The 19,970-nt window shown below is 44.5% G+C and overlaps 1 protein-coding gene across 3 annotated transcripts in view; it reads left to right on the forward strand.

Annotated features, from left to right (window-relative positions):
* The window catches only part of KDM4B (lysine demethylase 4B), a 77,786-nt gene that overhangs the window by 23,631 nt on the left and 34,185 nt on the right, over nt 1–19,970 (forward strand). For all 3 annotated transcript variants that reach the window (XM_031507182.3, XM_077788804.2, XM_077788805.2), the window contains exons 6-8: nt 7,506–7,555; nt 10,598–10,701; nt 13,233–13,370. In XM_031507182.3, the coding sequence (XP_031363042.1) occupies nt 7,506–7,555; nt 10,598–10,701; nt 13,233–13,370 (292 nt within the window). The remainder of the gene's footprint in view (nt 1–7,505; nt 7,556–10,597; nt 10,702–13,232; nt 13,371–19,970) is intronic.

Consider the following 19,970-nt stretch of genomic DNA (forward strand, 5'->3'; position numbering starts at 1 on the left):
CGTTGGCAGAAATCAGCGGGGATTTTTTTTTTTTTTCCTTCACTCAGCAGGGAAAATTGTCGAGGGGTGATGCCAAGTGCAGCACAAGTGAGGTTTAAAATAAGAGGAGCCCGGAGTAATGACAGCACTTAAATAGCACTCGGTGCTGTCTGAGAGCTGTACACTCATTAACCCCTTAATGTTCCAAGGAGTAAATGTGCTGGGTTTGCATCCACTTCATTTCCAACTGCCCAATCAGCCACACAGAGGGGATCAAACAGGAGAAATAAAGGAAACTTTACAAACTGTGTCAGTGATCTTTATCAAATCTCAGCTACAGCACTTGTGGCTTTGATGCTGACAAGAACACAGCTCTCACTTCAAAGCAGTTGTAGTTGGGAACGGTGCAGTTTGATGGATGAGGAGCATTAAACCTTTGGAATGCTGGATTTCTTCTCAGAAAAGAAAAGAGAGTGTGTGTAGAGGCATTGCACCTCTAGCACAAGGGGTTTCCTAATCTAAGAATATCTTTCATTACTCATGAGCAAATTTCTTTTGTTCTACTGGAGGCAATTATCCGTGTTTTTTTCAGGAATACATGTTGCTGTGCCCGGGGAGGGAGGCAGCTCTCACAGGTCACTTGGTACAAGGCACAGATAGCTCTGATCTCCCCTGGTTACCTTTTTTCTCCTTGTTTCTGGAGCTGCAATGAGCTTTTATTTTAGAATACAGGCTCTTTGAAGCATAATCTTTGCTTTTCTTTCTATTTGTATGGTATCCACTACAAAAGCAACCAGTAATTAATAATCTGATTGCCAGTTTAGGGAAATAAATCTGATGTGAACAGGTTCTTCCAAACAAATAACGGGGAATGGCAAGGGGATGAATATTGTAGTCATTCATCTCTGTTGAATTGTGTACTAATTATCTTCTTGGCTAAACTGAATGAGTAAATGACTTCATAATGTTTTTCCCCAAACACCTTTTCTTAGTAAAATGGCTCCTTCATGCTGCTCATTCACTGCAGGCAGAGGCAGGCTATGGGTTATTTTTACACGTGGAGGGAGAGACTCCAATGTGCTCTGCAATTTTGTGCTTTGTGTTTGGCACTTGTGCTGTGGAGCTGACTGGACTGGGGCACTGCGAGTCCTTCCAAGAGCAGATGGTTGTTCACATTAAATTCTCTGCTTTTAAAAAAATGTATTTGAAAATTGCATTTGGAGTTCTGGAAAAATCTCCTCTTTGTGTTCGTTGAGTTGGGGGTTAGTGAGTCACAGTGAAAGTAGCCCATTGTGCTAATCTTGGAGCTCAGTTGTACCTCTTGAAAATTCATATTGCTTTAAAATCAGAATTTTAAAAAGCTCCTGTCTAATGTCACTTCTTGAAACTAATGGCTCTTTAATCCTATTTCTAGCTCAAGGCAACTCTGAGGGTTGAAGAGTCTTTCAGAAGTACATGATTGGCACAAGTTAGGCTTGACTCTAATCTTCCAATACTCAAACTCCAGGGATTTGAACCCAGCTTCAGAATAACCTGAGATATTCTGCCCATCCTTACTGGAAAACAAATGGAGAGTTTGCAATCACAACTGTAGTTTCTTTGGGGAAGGAGGAAGTTTTTCATCCTGCTGTTCTGTTTTTGCATATTGTGGGTGATGAGAAAGTTCTGTGTGTGGAGAAGGGATTATCTGGAGTGAAATGGGCCCTGAGCTGGGTGTGTTTGGTAGTGCCAAGGCCCTTCCTGGGCAGGTTTGCCCTGATTTTCTCCCTGTGCTGCTTCCCCAAGGGTTGCACTGAGCAGCTGTGGGAGCCAGGTGGGTTTGGTGTGTTTTGGGATTGAGATTTGGTCCTGTCATTACCTATTTATTCCTAATTATGGCTTTTGGAATTGATACTCCCCAGCCTCTGTGTTTATCTCTCACTCTGGGTGTATTTCAATAAAAATGTCATTATTTGAAATCATTGACACTGCTGGTTAAAGATACTGAATTCCATCATCCATTGTCCTGTGAAGTGATCCATTCAAGATAAAAGTGCAGGCACTTGATAAAGGCTCTTTCCTAGGAGCAAGGAGCTCTCTGGTCCCTGTGTGATCTTATCTCCAGGCAGGGTTTGCATTGCTGATGGGAAGGAGCCACAGCAGAAAGAGGGAGGAGAAGGAGGCCAGGGATTCTTCTTTCCTAACCAGGCTCTTGAGAAGGGAAATGGGAGATGTCCAGCCCATTCAGTGTGGGCCAACCTCAGATTTGATGTGGAGAAGAAGAAAGCGAGTTGATTTCAGTATTTTAACAAATTGTTGGGAGAGAGGGATGAAGGGAGGTTAATTATGGAGGAGGAAAAGAGGTGACCATGGAAGGGAGGTGACAGTGCTACCAACAAAGGAACAATCAATTCTTCTTGAAATACCTTTTTTTCTTTTCTCATACAGGCAAGACAGCTTAAAAATAGTGTTGCACAGCCGGAGTTGGTCTCTGATCCCTGTGGGTCCCTTCCAGCTCAGGATATTCTGGGAAATTCTAGTGTGGAAACCTCCACTTCTACCCTGAGCTTTGCTCTGACGCAGTGAGGAGATGTTGTTTAATGATTTACCTTGTAGAGAAACGAGGCCTCAGGAGCAGGATCTGAACTTTGCAGGGAGGGACCACCCTGTGCTAATGCTGCTTCTTAATGCTTCTGTTGGGTGATAAATATTCCTGATGGACTAAGGGGCTTTCTTTGGAGGCTTTGCTGCTGTCGTGGGGGCTAAAGATGTTGAAAGTCAGGGTTCAGATTCTGGGTTTATGGGCACCCTTTGCCTTACAGAGGCTGAAATAGCAGCTTTTCATTCTGCCTGTCGTGGCTGAGAGCAGGTTGGCATTTGAATCTTAAAGGGTCACTGTTCTTGGCACAATTAAATCTGCTTTGAAGACAGATAACTCACCCCAGCTTGACACGTTGGCCTGGACATTTTAAATGTGCTGCTCCCGTTCTGTTTCTGTTCCTTATTCCATAATTATGGTGTGTTAAACTGTGTGGGGCCTGCTTGGGCAGACCTTGTGCAGACACTGTGAAATTGAGTTTCTTACCTTCTCCCAGGAATGGCACTGAAGTGACATTTCCAAAGTCTTGTGGTTGAACCTCCCCCTACCCATGGAGCACAGACTCCCAGAGAGTGGGGTGTGGGATTTGGTGAACTAATCACTGCTCAATTGCTCTGTGTTGGTGCAAGTGAGTGTAAATAAGGTGTGGAACAAGGTGTAGCTAGCAAAAACTCTGGGAGTGACTGTGGGGTGGGAAAAAAGGTCTTGGAAGCTTTGGATGAAGGGACAGAATGGTCTGGTCCTCTGCCAAAGGTAGGGATGGATTCAGGTGAGAAAAAATCCTCTTAAATAAGGAGAAAACAGCTATGAGCAGGCCTTTGCTGGGGATGAAGTTTTAATTTTTGGCCACTGGAAGCCAAAACTGAGCTGGCTCCCTTTGAGGAAGCAGCAGGGAGGGGAGAACCTGGGACTGGGAGGTCCCTGAGGAGCACCTGGTGCTGGAAGCTGCCCAAGTGAATTCCCTGTTCCATCATTCCTTGGTGGCCTCCAAAGGCATCCAAGCATCCCAGGATGCCCTGAATGCTCCTTTTTACTGACACACTTGTTTAATTCTTAATTCACAAGACATTTGCTTATTTATTCTCATTGTTCCTGATAATAATTCTAAACCATTAGAGGGGAAAATTGTATTCAGAAATGCTGTTTCACACTTTATTTGTTTGATGATTTAGAGCGATAGAAAATAGCACATTTGCTGGTTTTTATAGTTTGATAATTATCCACATCCATCAAGCCCCATTCCAGGGGAATAAACAGAACACCAAGAAAATTACTCTATTAATGGTATCCTATGATGGCAAATAGGACAGGCCTCTCTTTTGTGTTAAGGATAGAGAAGGGACGTTCCAGTTAAACTCATGTTGGCAAGGAATTCCTCTCTGGGAGGGTGGGCAGGCCCTGGCACAGGGTGCCCAGAGCAGCTGTGGCTGCCCCTGATCCCTGGCAGTGCCCAATGCCAGGCTGGATGGGTTTGGAGCACCCTGGGACAGTGGAAAGTGTCCCTGCCTATGGCAGGGGTGGAAATGGATATTTAAAATCTCTTCCAACCCAAACCATTTTGGGATTCCATGATTCCATATTAACAAAAGCAAGCCACCACTCCAGGAAGATTATTTTCTAACACATTTATAGCTCTGGGGAAAAAATCTTTTGGACTTGTGATTCTGACTCAAGAACTCAGAAAATTGCATGGAAGTAGAGATCAGCAATGCTGGAATTATGTTTCATGAAATAAGTTTGGAAGCTGAGAGTCTCTCCCACAGAACAGCAAGTTCTAGATGTGTACAAGTGGTACTTGATCCACTTCAGGGATTTTCTGTTGTTTTGGTGGAAAGTAGAAAAAAGTAATTTAAAAGGCTCAGTATATTACTTTCAGGTTGTTGACTTGGGGGTAAGATGACATTTGAGTCACAGAACTATAACTTTTTTTCTCTCGAGCTGGTTTTTTTTTCCCCATTGTGTAAATCTTGTGCTCCCTGGCAAGAGCAGCAGCACATTTTTCCTGCTGCAATCCCCAAACTGCTGAGTGGCAGGGTTTTGGGTGAAGCCTGGCCCTTTGTCTTGGCCACTCTGTGCAAGGCTGACCCTTGGAATATGAATTTGAGGGTGACTTGCATCCCCAGTGCCTCGGAGCTTTGATTTATCTCCACCCAGCTGCTGGTTTGGCTCTGTGGCCATCAGTGTCCCTTGTCCTGGGGACAGGCTGAGCCAGAGGGGCACATCCAGGCCAGTGTTCCCAGCACTGGGGGATGCTGAAGTCGTGCCTGTAGAAAAGGAAATTACTGGGTGTATTTTACCTGTGGAATTGAGGTTTTGTAGCTGAGCTGAGCCCCAGCTGTGGTGGTGGTGGTGACAAACTGCTGAGGGCCACCAGGGCTGGTGGTTCTCACAGGGAGCAGGGGTCATCAGTGGCACCCTGAGCCAGCCCTTGCTGGGTGCTCAATGACTGCACCCCTTGGATTGCAGCAAATTTTCATCTTTCTATTGTTGTTCTGCCTCGTAATCAATCACTTTGTGTGTAGATGGAGCTCAGTCTGTGCCATACGTGCAGGAGCCTTCTGTTTCTTTTGCTAGTTTTAAATAGCAGCCCAAAATCTGTCTTTATTGCCTATCTTTATGTAAATCAGTCAGATTTGTGAGCATAACTTAAAGCAGAATTTGACCTACTTGTAATTCTCTTCTGCAGTTAATATTTTGAATTCCTAAGAATAAATGAAGAGGGATGTGTAGGCTCTGCTTCCTAAAGACTGGCCCAAAGAAAAAAAGTTAATTTCTAAAATTAGAGTCAGCTATTACCATTCTGCGCTGGGGTATTTTCATTTGTATATTATTACATATAGTTCTTTTTTATAAGCTGGAAATTCCTCCTCTCTGCCTGGTTTCTATCCAAGCAAGTCTTTTTTCTTTGTCTCTCCATGGGCTGTTCTCTAAAGCCTCGCTTGGCTTTTTGCAGGCTGCAGTTTCAGATAACACAATAACCGTGTTCCAATGTATTAAACTTTTAACATCCTCAAGATTCAATTAATCTTATCTTTACAACTCCCAATTACAGGCACTAATTAAGTGAAGGTTGCATTGTAGACTGGGGATATTACATTAATCATCAGCAGCCTTGTAGCCATAAATTAGTTCTTTCCCAATCCTTCAGCATTTTTCCCAGAAGGAATGGAATGTCTCATTTCCCTGTTTTAAGGGACATTAATCCCACAAAGGAGCTTTGGATCGGGATTAGTTTTATCACATTTATGTAAGTGATGAATGGTCTTTGTAAAATAAAAGCCACTAGCTTTGTCCCAGACAAATGAAATTGAATTGTTTGATAATTATGCAATTTAAGGCACTGTCAAACTTTGGTCAGGGAATGTTGGGAGTCCATTGCTGCATTTATTATTTTACAAGATTAGGTGCTACATAGTGTTTTACCTTAATTTTTTTTTTCAAGCCATCAGTTTAAATCAGCTTAGTTCCTAAACCCTGAAGGCCCCTGCGTGGGATTTGTGTGCTGTCATCCCCCCTGCCAGGCCAGCACAGGTGTGTTTGATTTCCTGACACAGGCTGGGCCTTGCTGGTCCTTTCCAGTTATGTTTTACACTGGAAAATGCAGAATTTGTCTGGCTGAAATCCCCCAAAATCAGGTGCATCCTGAGCCCCAGGAGGGGCAGTGCTGGGCACCTGTTGTTGAGTCCCCTCTTGCAATATCCTGATCCCAGCGTGGGATAATGAGAAGGATGAGTTTGACATCTTTATTGGAAATAGCAAAAATAATGCATTTTTTATTATTCACTTTGAAGACAAGTTATAGCTGGCAATAAATGCCATTCCCACAAATGTAAATTCTCAGAATTCTCTGTCACAAAGAGCAGGGAGAGCCATGTTTAATTTGCTGCAGAATGTAACCAATGATTTACAAATTTCCATTGGCAATATTATTGTGTGTCATTATGTTATTCACGTTTAAATGTGTCCTGGTATTCAGTTCCCTTCTTATAACCTGAACACATAAATCTTTGTCACCTGGGCTTTGCTCCTGAGAATATTGTGAACCTCAAAGCACTGAGAGAACTAACAGCTTTTGGGAAGAAAAAGCCATTTGAAACTTCCCTGATGTTTGTACGTGCTGGGCACACCCAGCCCAGTGTCTGAGACCTGAGGGACAATTGATTGTTTTTCCAGAATTACATTCAATCATTTGCACTCCTAAAAAATTCCAGTCAAATTCTTTTGCATTTTACCGACCCCAAATCTAAGAAAACTGTCTTTAGGAAGTGTAGAAGTTGTTCCCTGCACCCTTTAATGGTGTTTTCATCAGCAGTCCCTGCATTTTCAGGGTCACCTCATCAAGAAAATTATTGAATACTTGAATTCCATTATTTCACATCAGACAATAAAATCCAGCAGGGATTAAGCCATGACTGCTTGAGCTGTGCTGAAGAATATTTACTTTTTTGAAGAAAATTAAAGCTGTTTGCACAGAAAAAGGTTCATTCTTTTCCAAAGCACACAGACCCTCCTTCACACCTTTTCAGCCCATCTGTTTCTTGCTTATTAATATTTAGCACAGTTTTATTTTGCAGATATTTTCCCCATGGAGAACACACCTGCTGTTCCCTGCACTCAGTTATTTCTGGGGTTTCCAGTGCTGTGTCATCACTTTGTCTTCTCCATTTTCCTTCTGCCTTGTGAAATCTTGTGATGCTGTTTGAGAAAATGGCAGGAAAACACACACTTCATGTAACATATCTAAGGACTTTTATTAAATGCTGTTTTTATTTCCCATGGATTGTGTGTTACTGATGCCTTTCAGACATACAGAATTTTGGTTTTATTGCCAGCCATTGTGTGCTGTGCTGAGGGTTATTGCCCCACTTGTTCCTAACCTTTTCCTGTCACTGTTTTGACATTCAAGACTGATATTTTGGTTTCTGTCTGTTCTGTTCCCTCCTCCCAGGTATGCCATTCCCCCGGAACACGGCAAGAGGCTGGAACGCCTGGCAAAAGGTGAGCCCTGGCTCTGGACTGGGCTGAGGAAGTGTCAGAATCTCTGATATTTAAATGATGCCAAGATTGTAAAAGTCTCTGTCTGTCAGCCCCGCTGCCAAATCAAAGCCATAATTGGTCTGTGCTGGTTTCCAGGTTGTTTATTCTGTTTATCTCTCACATGTTCTGCTGCCCGGCCCAGCTCTGTCCTGCAGGGCAGCGTGTGGGGCTCTGCCCTCAGTGGGATGTTACAAACATTCAATACCAGAAACTCCCTGGGCTGGATTTACAAGAACGTGCCAATATCTGTCACCTACGTTGGACAGTGTGTCCCCAGCCTGAACCAACAGAAAAATGCCAACACCACAGTGAGACATGGAGGGCATGAAGAAGGAGAAAAAGGACAAGGCACACCCAATTTCCTCCATCTTGTCCCCTTTGCACCCCTCATCTAGAATGCTAAAATTTTACTTTTGCACCCATGCCACACTTAATTATTACTGATATCAAACACTCAGAGCTGGTAATTCATCCTGTAAGATTGAAAACTCTTTTCCATGGCCAGAGATCACAGCCAGTGTCTCTGGGGGCTCTGTCCAGGGGGGTTCCTGACCCCTGCCAGGGTCCCAGACCTGCCAGGGCGGCCAGAGGGAAGCCCTGGACTCCCATAAGGAAGGACTGGCACTAACTGAGGCTGCTGGTGACTTCCAGGGCTGCTTGAGGAACCTGCTGAGCTGCTGGAGCAGCTTCAGAGCCAGAGAATTTGTCAGGAAAGTTCCCTTCCAACTCTTCCCACCAAGCCTCAATCTCCTGGCATGGCCTGATCTGAACTAAACTAAACTAAACCTGATCTGACCTGTACTAAAATTCCTTAAAAAAAAACCCCTTGAATTTTGAGGCATTGAGGCCAAACCCTCCCATGTTTAATCCACAAGAGTTTGGGTTGAAAAGGACTCTAAAAATCCTTTAATTGCACCCTGCCATGGGCAGGGCCACCTTCCACTGGACCAGGAGTGCTCCCAGGAATGTTCCAGTGTCTCACCACCTTCACAACAGACATTTTCTGGCTGATATTGAACCTAAATTTCCCCTCTTCCAGTTTGCACCCATTGTTCCTTCACCCTATAAATACATTCTGTATTTAGGGGTTTTCCTTTTATTTTAGCCTCGTCCTCCTTTATTTTTCAGTGGTATAAAGTTCATATTAAAAAGAAAAAAAAATGAAAGGGAGAGAAAAAGAAAAGGCAAATGGAAGTGAGAGGAAGGGAGAGTTACTTTGAGCTGTGGCAAACTCCCACCTCTCAAGCTTCAGGGAAGATGTCTGGCTGCAGAAGTGGATATGTTTTAATTTATTGGTGTTGTTTCTATTTTTATTCAATTGCAAATGTTCAAGGAGCTGCCCAGCTAAAAAAAGCTGCTAGCCCAGAATAATTAATTCCAAATCTCTGTGGTTCATCTCCAGCGAGGCAGCTGGGGTGGTTTAAATCTGGTGGTGAAGGTAGGAGCAGGCAGGGAAATCTGGAAAGTTCTACTCTGATGCAAAAGAAAAGAAGTTCTAATGCTGATTTCCCAGAAAACAGGCAAATTCCTTTTCCTGCTGAGCATACTCCAGAGTGTCAAGAAGAGCAGCTGATGGTGTGGGGTAAATGCAGAATAACTGGGAATGAGTGTCCTGGGGCTTGGTGGTGTTCTCCTGGGCACTGAGCTCCATGATCCCTAGATACAAATAACACTGGAAATGGCTGCTCAAAAATGTTGCATTTCAAAGCTACAGCTCAGTAATTTGCCAGGTTTTAATGGATGAAAAAAGTAATTTTTATAAGAAGTCAATCAATCAGATGACTTGTGTTCTGCAGACTCTGAAATACCACTCCAAGTCTGACAGGAGAAATAATAAGTTTCTTGCTGTTTGTAACTAATTTTTACGGATGATCAATTTTGAGGCACGGAGATGGTTTGTGCTGTAAAACCAGGAGCAAATTATCAATGATCTGGTCTTTATTTTAGTTTCCTGTCTCTTGAAGCTGGGTGGGTGATGATTTAACTCTGCAGAGAGCCAAAATTGCTGCCTGGCCATTCCCCTGTCCTGTGCATCAGTGGGGAGAAGTTTACCATGGAGAAATGAGTGTGCAATTAATATGGAAAATGAATAGCTGAGCTGTAAATGGGCTCACTGGGAGAGCCATGGAGCCCATGGAGAGAATGTTAATGTGTTGCCATGTTATTGGTGCTAATCACTTAAAATGTGCTTCTTTATTAGTGGCTTTAATGAGAGCCACTTAAACTGTGCATTAAAAAGAGGAACTGCAGAGAGGGACGACAGACTGGGTAGCAGACAGTCATAATTTGAATTGAAATGCTTTTAGTACAAAAATATAAGAAAACCTGGAATCCAGTAATCCTTTTAACTTTCTGAAACCCCTTCCATTATGTCTCATCAATTAGTTTTGGTTCCAGAGCTTGGGTTATTTGTTTTCCTAAAGTGTGATGGGTTTGAGTCCCTACAAACACACAGTTTGTTATGGAATCAGCACTTGGAGGGAGGGATATGATTATGAGGAAAATTGGGTTACATTGGCTGAGCTGCCATTGAGAGGTTTGGTCAGTGTTTACCACGGTTTTTTTGTGGGGTTTTTTTTTTGTTTTTTTTTTTTTTCTTAATTATTTGTGATTTGTATTAATAACTCAGTGGTACAATTTAACACTTAATGGTGTTGAGGTGCTGACTGGCTCAGGTGCTGCTGCCTCTGCCACTTGTTAGTGACCACTGTGAACGTGTCCCTCGTGCCACTGCCTGAGATAGAGACTTTTCCCTTTCCCTTTTCCTTTTCCCTTTTCCCTTTTCCCTTTTCCCTTTTCCCTTTTCCCTTTTCCCTTTTCCCTTTTCCCTTTTCCCTTTTCCCTTTTCCCTTTTCCCTTTTCCCTTTTCCCTTTTCCCTTTTCCCTTTCCTTCCCTTTAGGCAGCGATATGTAGGGCAGATTGACCTGGAATGCAGCAGGTTGTATTGTTTTCCCAAGAGCAGTCCTGTAATGATGATGCTCCTCCTTTGAATGTCTCCACAGGATTTTTCCCAGGAAGCTCTCAGGGATGTGATGCTTTCCTCCGTCACAAGATGACCCTCATTTCTCCCTCCATCCTGAAGAAATACGGGATTCCCTTTGACAGGGTAGGTCCCTGCAGGCTGTTGACAGCACAGCACCTCTCTCCTGAGGAATCAATCCAGCAGAGCCCCCGGGGGAAATTGGCTTCATTTCCAAGGGCATTGTCATGCTGAGTGCAGCCCGGTGTTCAAACCACCAAAAAAAGGAGGGTTTGGGCTTTGGCTGAGACACTGAAGGGAAGAAAAGCTGTCACCGAACAAACTCCGGCAGTTAGGGAACCTCTCAGGTGGAGAGGGACGAGCTGATAAGGATGTTCTGCTCATCAAGAGGCAACAAAACCCCAGTGGTGATTCAGAAACACTTTTTTATTTTCCTGCGGACCCAGTGTGACCCAAAGTGGAGCTGGCTGTGCTGGTTCCCTGTTGTGTAAGTGTTCATGCTGCTCTAAGCCTGGAAGGATCCCTGCAGCTCTTAAGCCCTGATTTGAAAAGAGGGGTCATGTTTATTTGGTATGATCGTTTTAATGTGCTTATTCTTAAAGTCTTGTGGCAAGAAGTAAATCTCCTCAGCCAGGGATGGTTACAGGGATTTGTATCTGTGCAGAATCACTCCAAGTGCTGCTGCTGCTGCTGCTGAGTGTTCCCAGCTGCCTGTGGATGTGGGAAGTGTCAAAGAGGCCTGCTCCAAACTGGTTTAATGGAATCATGGAGTGGGAAGGGACCTTAAATCCCAAACAGTCTCACCCCTGCCATGGGCAGGGACACCTTTCACTGTCCCAAATTCCAAGCCCTGTCCTGAAATAGTGGCTGTTGGAGGAGGATCACTGTTATTCACAAACAGGGAGCAAGTGCCACTTTTCCTGAGGAACAGAGATAGGATCCCTTCATCTGAATCCTTGGCAGATTTCAATGAAGTTGAAATAGGCAGCGTTTATAAATCTCTATAATGCTGTTCTGGAAAAAAAAGAAACAGATCAATACTAGAGCTTTTTAATAATTAAAAATGTGTATTTCTGTAATCTCCTATTGATTTCTCCATTTATTCCTCAAGAGCTTGCAGAAGTCAGTAAATTTGGGGCTTTCTTCATGAGTGGCAGTTTGTGCTGGCTTTCCTTCAATAGTTATTACTTTTCTGCATGGCCTATCCATCATCTGGAGTGTTTTCTAATTTATTGTGGGATAATGTTGACAGCAATGCCATGGATGATGTGGGCTTGAAATGGAGACACCAGGATGTGCATTCACTGACAGAAACATAATCTCTTCATCTTCTGGAGCCAGCAGAGCAGCACTGCTGGGATTTATGGAGGGGATGGATGCCGGGTGCTCCAGGGGCTGCATGCAGCCTGGACTTCAGCACCTCCTCCTGAAATCCTGCAGGAGCTTCATCACAGCAGCTTTAATTCCCTCTTTTTTAAATTATTCTTCTAATGTTAATGACATCTGCAAGTTGAGATGTTGGCCCAGCCGAGGGGGAAGTGTTTGAACTTCTGTCTGCTTACATTTTGCATTTGGTCCCATCCTTGTGTTTGGAGGTGCAGTCCCCTGCAGTCTCTGTGGGTTCAGAGCTGCTGGGTGTGGGCTATGGCTGTGGGAAGGAATCCAAACAGAATTCTTGGCCTGTGGCAGCTGTGAGAGCTCTGTCAGCACTGCAGGTTGGAAAGACAGGGAAGGTCAAGCTTTGCCTCTTCCACACCCTGTGGAGGGGAGGTGCTGCTGCACGAGGGGCTGCTGGGCTGGGAGTTGCTCCTATGGTTCAGGCCATGCTCTAACAATTAAACTTCTTTGTTTCCCAATGGTTTTTCTGCACAAGATACAAAAAGTTATTTTTGAAGCATCAAGATTGATTTGCCTCAGGTTCCAGCTGTGATCTGTAGAGTTCAACCCTTATTAATAATGTCCCTAATGCTTAGTGTTGTTTTAATTTTATTAAAGTTGAGTCACGGGATGATTTGTGGTGCAGGGGACATTGAAGCTCATCCAGTGCCACCCCTGCCATGGTCAAGGACACCTCCCACTGTCCCAGGGTGCTCCCAGCTCAGCCTGGCCCTGGACACTCCCAGGGATGGGGCAGCCACAGCTGCTCTGGACAATTCCCAAAGCAGACCAAAGCTGGGCTGTAATTTTTAGGGTGAACAGTGAGGCTGATAAATGTGAGTGGGGAGATAAATACAGGGAAGGGCAGGGGATGCTTCAGAAGGATCCTGCCATGCAGAGGGAATGTTAGGAGGGAAATCCAGAGCTCTTGGGGGTGGGAATGAAGGTTTGGAAGTGCCATGAGCCAAAGTGGCATCAAAGATTTATTGTTCTTTTGGAATGTTGCAGCCTGAGACCCCTTTGTAACTGGAGCCTGCAGGTGTAAATAGTTCAGGTCATGGGACCCTTCCCATCCACTGTTCTGAGTTTTTCCCTTAAGAGAAATCCTTGAGTATTCCTGCAGTTCACCAGGAATGTTCCAGGCTCAGCCAAGATCTGGCTTTGCCGACCCTCCAGTGGAAAGAGATTCCATCACTGGGGTTTTCTAATGGGTCTCTGTTCTCAAGCTGCTGCATTAAGTGACCTGTGGGGTGTCTCCTCCTTTTTCCTTTGTTTTTCAGATCACCCAGGAAGCTGGGGAGTTTATGATCACATTTCCTTACGGTTACCACGCTGGCTTCAACCATGGCTTCAACTGCGCCGAGTCCACCAACTTCGCCACCCTGCGCTGGATTGACTATGGCAAAATGGCAACACAGGTGGGGCCAGCTGGGAGGGGCTGGGGCGAGCCACCAGCTCCTGGAACACTCAGCAGTGCCAGTTGTTTGTCCTTATTCCTGAGGACAGCATGGAAAATGCCTCTGCTTTGGGATGTACTCTCTCACTGTCCCACACTGCTGGTTTTGCCTCTCGATTATTTGTTTTCACACAATTCACAGAATGACCAGGTTGGAAGAGACCTTAAAGATCACAGAGTCCAACCCAGCACCAACACCTCAACTCAACCCTGGCGCCCAGTGCCACATCCAGGGATGGTGACTCCACCACCTCCACGTGAATTCCCGAAATTCCCCCAAACTCACAGAATTTACACAATCACAGAATTCACAGAATTACTGGGTTGGAAGAGACATTAAAGATCATCAAGTCCAACCCAGCCCTAACCCCTAAACTAAACCCTGGCACCCAGTGCCACATCCAGGGATGGTGACTCCACCACCTCCACATGAATTCCCGAAATTCCCCCAAACTCACAGAATTTACACAATCACAGAATTCACAGAATTACTGGGTTGGAAGAGACATTAAAGATCATCAAGTCCAACCCAGCCCTAACCCCTAAACTAAACCCTGGCACCCAGTGCCACATCCAGGGATGGTGACTCCACCACCTCCACATGAATTCCCGAAATTCCCCAAAATTCACAGAATTTACAGAATCACAGAATTTACAGAATCACAGAATCACCATGTTGGAAGAGACCCTAAAGATCATGAGTCCAACCCAGCCCTAACCCCTAAACTCAACCCTGGCACCCAGTGCCACATCCAGGCTTTGTTAAACACACCCAGGGATGGTGACTCCACCACCTCCCCGGGCAGCCATTCCAGAACTTTATCTCCCTTTCTGTAAAAAACTTCTTCATAATATCCAACCTGTATTTCCCTTGACACAACTTAAGGCTGTGTCCTCTGGTTCTGTCAGTTGTTGCCTGGAGAAAGAGACCAACTCCACCTGGCTACCACCACCCTTCAGGGAGTTGAAGAGAGTAGAGATAAGGTGGAGATAAGGTCATCCCTGAGTCTCCTTTTCTCCAGGCTAAACAACCCCATCTCCATTTTATTCTGAGGGGGTAGGAATGGCTTTCTCAAGTGTTGCATTCAGGTTGTGAACAGGTTGCTTTGGGATTGGTAAATTGGAATTAGTTTTCTGGTGCATGCAAACTGTGTTTCACAGTGAATAAGGTGACTGATGTAACTGAGCACAACTCATTAGGTACACACTGGAGGGGAAGGAATAAGCTGGAAATACTTTTAAGCTTTAATAACACTATGGTAATAACACTGAAAATACCTGAATTCCTCTGATCTGTGCACTCAGTTAAGTTTGGAGAGTTATACTTGTGTGTTTATTTCTCATTAGGGTAGATTCCTGGTGTACTTTGGTTTGTGACAGCACCTGTGCTCTGCTGGTTTGAAGTCTGTAGAATAACTGACAGCAAAGCTCATTCACTAGAATCTGGGAAGTTTTGCCATGGGCAGGGCACTTTCCACTATCCCAGATTACTCCCAGCCCTGTCCAGCCTGGCCTTGGACACTTCCAGGGGTGGGTCAGACATTTGGATTTGTTCTGGAGTTAAAGGGATGGTAAGAAAAACCTTAAACTGTAAGAGATCTCAAATCAGTGTTAAGTGTCTGAAACTCACAAACCAAGCAATCTTGGTTTAAAAATGTAAAAAATGGTGTTTGTCTGCTGTGACCTTGTAAAGCAGGTTTATGTGTAGTGAGTGGTCATGGTATTACACCCCAGAAAATGGGGTTTATCATGGAAATTCAGACAGACCCTTAACTACAACAGAGCCAGCAGGCACCACTCGAATATTAAAAGCAATTTTGGATTTAGCCATGTGTTCACAAACAAGTGACATTTGGGAAGTGCAGTTTTAGATGGAGCCTCCATGCTTACATTGTTAAGCAGCGTAGCGTGAAATTACTGAACAAGCAGCAGCAGAGCTCGGAGCAGATCTGGGGACACAAAGTGGAAGTGTGGAAGGAGATGCCCAATTTATTCCCATCGCACTGTTGGCACTTGTCTGTTCTGAGCTTCGTGGTTAATACTGCTCTAAACCACGTGTTAATTAACCCTGGCATGCCTGGCTGGGGGTCCCAGCTCAGGGGGGAGTTTGTTACACTGTGAGGGCAAAGCTTTGTTTAAATCTCATTTGAGGTTAAGCAGAGACCTAAGGAAGGATCAGCTGTGTGCACTGAGAGCTGCCAGCATCTTTGTGGGGAGAGAATTCCTGGAGAGACATCAGGAGGAAATTCCTTCCTGGGAGGGTGGGCAGGTCTGGCACAGGGTGCCCAGAGCAGCTGTGGCTGCCCCTGGATCCCTGAAGTGTCCAAGGCCAGGCTGGACAGGGCTTGGAGCAGCCTGGGACAGTGGGAGGAGTCCCTTCCATAACAGGGGTGGGATGAGATGAGATTTAAAGTCCCCCCATTAAAGATCCCTCCCAACCCACACCATTCCTGAGTGTGTGATTTTTACTTAACTCCTACATCTTTCCTAAATTTTAAAAATGGCTTCATTGATTTATATGCTCTCAGGAACAATTAGAATATCCTTGCTCACATGCAGGCAGATTTGGAGGTTTTTTTCTTACCATATACTCATTTATAGAACTTCTTGGGAAGTCTGAGCTGGGCAAAGCTCTACAGGCACCTGCTCCTGCATCCTGGGGGTGATTCCCTCCTTTCCTTGGGCTGCCAGCACAGCTCTCTTGTCCTGCCAGCACTCAGGAGAATGGGACAAGGCAAGGTCCATAATTAGCCAGTTGTAATGTTCTCCTGGACATCATCCTGGGGAGGAGATTTGGATTCTGCTCTGCTGAGAGCTGTGTGTCAGTGGTGCAGTGCAGGAGAGGAAGGTAATGGTTCACCTTGGAGAGCAGAGCTGTGCTAATTGCCTGCCAGATGGGTGCAATGTTCTGCATCCCACAGAGAACCTGCCTGGCCTGTAAAAAATACAGAATAACCAGCCTGGAGTGTAAAGATCAGCTTCTGAGACACTGGTCCTGCTCTAATTGTAGAACAAGTGTCAGGATTAGCAAAAAAAAAAAAAAAAAAAAGAAATTGCAATGGCTGCAGAGTCGTGTGGGAAACTAACAGTGGGTAAATCCACTTGTATCTGTAAATGAGTAACCAGGATGGGCAGATCCTTAGAAATTCCAGTGGAAATTGGTTTGGTGAATACCAAGTGGATAATCTGAGCTCTCCTGTTTGGTTCAAAGCTTTTTGAGAACGTGGAGCCTTCCTCTCCTCGGGTTTTTAGTTAGAACAGATGCTTTTGCCCCTTGGGTCTGATTTTCTGATTCTCCTGTTAATTGCTCCTCCAGCCCCAGTGCTGAGTGTAGTTTGTGACAGACAAATTCCACATCATCTTTTATGATGTGCAGAAATCTTCAGGGCTCTGTGCTCTCAGCAAGGGTCAGATCCAGAGGAAGGGTCTGACATCCTCCTTCACAGCCTTGAGGGTGCCCCACTGGGAGCTGGATGTCCCCCACCCAGCTGGACAGTGTGCCCAGAAGAAAGAACAGATTTTAGCTGTTCTCCCATGTATTGCTGATGTAAATGTCTCCATCTGGCCTGGAGGAGCCTCGTGCTGCAGCTGATTCCATCCCAGCCAAGGTGACTTGGAGGCCAACCTCACCTTTCCTCCTGCACCTGATCCTGGGCAAAGCTGAGCAGCAGATCTTTGTTTAGGGGTGGGGGATGTTGTTATTGAACATGAAATGAGTACACAGAAGCTTGGTAGGTTCAAAAGAAAAAAAAAAAAAGCCGATTTTATTTCTGATTTTGCAATATATAGAGTTCCAAAAGTGACAGTGGATTGGAGGATGAAATTGCCACCTCTCCAACCACACTGCTGAAACCAACAGTCCATCAATTCTCTCCTCCCACAAAGAATGCAAAACAATCATTATTTACATGACCAGTGCGTGAGAAATCCGGTAGGAACATGTAAACATCAGAAGCCAAAAGAACTTTAAAACTTTCAAAAGAACTCTGAAAGAAAACGTAACACTTTTAAAAATCAGGGCAACAGGGAGAGACCTCAGCTGATGCTGGGGCTGCCAGGGATGATCCCATGTGCTGTCAGCAGCTCTTCCCAAGGGCCTGCTGGGGATTCATCCCAACATCCCAGAGCTTTGCAGAGCTCTGGCAGGGAAGCTCCAGAGAGCTGCAGTCCTGTTTGCCTGAGTGGTGTCACTGTCACAGTGCTCAGCAGAAAGAGACCCAGGAGAAAGGAGTTCAGAGGGGTTTTCACAGCATTGGAGCTCCTGGCACAATGTTTCAGAGTCAGCTGTAATCCAAATATTTGCTTTGGACTTCAGCATTCCTGATTCAGCCGAGGAGGGATGGGTTTATTTGTATATACTACAGTTAATGTTTGCCTGCATAAGCAGAGCTTAGGTATTAGGGAGAAATATTTCCCTTTGTTTTCTGTAGTTGGAGTTTCTCAGTCATTTGTCTTCCATTTGTCATATTTTTTTTTCTGTTTGGTTGTTGAAAAAAGCTGCTGGATGAAAGGCAGGAAATTATAATTTCCATTCCTTACCATCTTTTTTATTAAATTTCTTTTTATTTTGCACCATGAGCCTGCAGTTCCTGCCTGCACTCCTGGATTTTTGTTTCTGAAAACCCTTGGGTGCCACCACCAGAGGATTTTAACAGCTGTATCTTTGCCCAAACAACCCTTTAAAACCAGGGGCTTCAGGAAAATGCCCTCCCTGTAGCTGAGGTGGCCCGTGAGACTTCTGCTATTCAGAGACCCTTTCAGAGTGTAGTGTTTTAGCAGAAATTCAAATCCCAGCTCAGCTTTTCTATTTCTTTGGCAAAATGGACTGAAAATAAGTGGATGGGAGGGGAACAATTTCTGCACTTTCCTTTCAATTAAGTGCAGCCACTCCTGGAAAAGGTCTGGATTCCTGCTGGCTGCCACTTTCATACCTTCCTTTATCTCCTGTTTACTCCAGAGAAACTGCTGGAATTCTCCCTCCTGACATCAAACAGGGTCAGGCTGCCCTTCCTGCCCAAATCCTGCATTTTGGGCTCTGAAAGAAAGAGTTTTCACCTCATCCCAGCAGTGCTCCCATCAAACCCCTCACTGCAGAGCAGCTCTGCTCTGCTGCTCTCTCCTCTGGGGAAGGGGGCACAGAGAAAACTCTTCCCTTTGGATTTTCCTGCTCTGCCTAAAAAGGGACTTTTTGGATCTCAACCTAGGATCTTTTACATGGTTTGTTGCTTCTAAACCTTCTGCTCACTCATTTTTTCTGTGCTGTATACAAAATATAGAAATAATCTCAAATTTACACTTGGAATATCTGTGATTTAATGTTATCTACCTTATAATTTTTCAGCTAAAATTGAAGCTTTCTTCTTACTATTCACATTTTAGTAGTTTTTTTTTTTCCCTTCAGTATGTCTGTATTTTCCAAGAAAATAAAACTTGTGAGGTTTTTTCAGAAACCTGTTTGGTAATACTGCAAAATTGGTCCCCAAAATAAGGCAAATCAGAACTGTATTTTTGCATTACTTTGTGTCTGTGCTTCAACTGACTCTAATTAGACCTTTTAAGCTTAGAATACATAAAAAATCTATTACGAAATATAATTTCCATAGTTTATTTTTGTCAGATGTTCAAAATTGCTCTTTTACTCTAATTAGACCTTTTAAGCTTAGAATACATTAAAGAAATCTATTATGGAATAACATTTCCATGGTTTATTTTTGTCAGACAGATTCAAAATTGCTCTTGTACAAATTCTTCCACCTTTCTTCATACATATTTTCTTGTATTATTTGTAAACACCCCTAATGCTCTTGATTCTGTGAAAGAAAAAGGAACTTTTACAGCTTTTTTTTTTTGTGCTGAAGCAGAAATGGGATGGTTATTTTTTTTTGGAATCTGTCTGGAAGCTTTGTTTTATCAGCTCTTTTCTGAGCTCCTCTCCTGAAGTTCTGGCTGGGAGATTCTGGGCACGATTTTTGTTAATTAAAAAAACCAGAATGGGGTTCTGTGAGCAGAATGAATCCATGGATTTATTTGGATTTCCAGGATTCCAGTGCTGGGCTGGGCTGGCTGAGCGTCCCTGTGGGGGGATTGGTGCCACCAGGTCCTTCTGGATTTTGGGATGGATTATTTTGTTTGCTTAGGCTGGGACAAGTCCCAGAGCCTTTCTGTCCCACAGAAATGCTGTGTCTGAAGGGAGGGGGTGACTCTGCCCCCCAGCCCCACTCCTGCACCCCAGGAATCCTCACAGAGCATTTTGGGGGCAGGCAGGGAAGCAGGCAGGCAGGAATGGTGCCCTGCAGCCAGGGACAGGGGGAGTCCATGGAAATCTTTCCTAATTGTTTTGTTTGTGAAGCTCTGGCAAGGGTTTCCAGTGGGTTTCCTAATGAACTGCTTTGTTGTTGATACCAGTAATTACTCTGCAAACAGGGGGGTCAAGGCTCATCTTCTTTCCCACAAGCTTCCAACCACCAACCATTAAACACACAAACTATGCAGTTTGGGCTTTTCTTCCTTTTCCTCCTCAAAGCTGAACTCCTCACTTACAGAATTGCTGCCGTTCATCTTT

The sequence above is a fragment of the Lonchura striata genome, chromosome 28 (genome assembly GCF_050655825.1).
Source record: "Lonchura striata isolate lonStrDom1 chromosome 28, ASM5065582v1, whole genome shotgun sequence".
Lineage (NCBI taxonomy): Eukaryota > Metazoa > Chordata > Aves > Passeriformes > Estrildidae > Lonchura > Lonchura striata.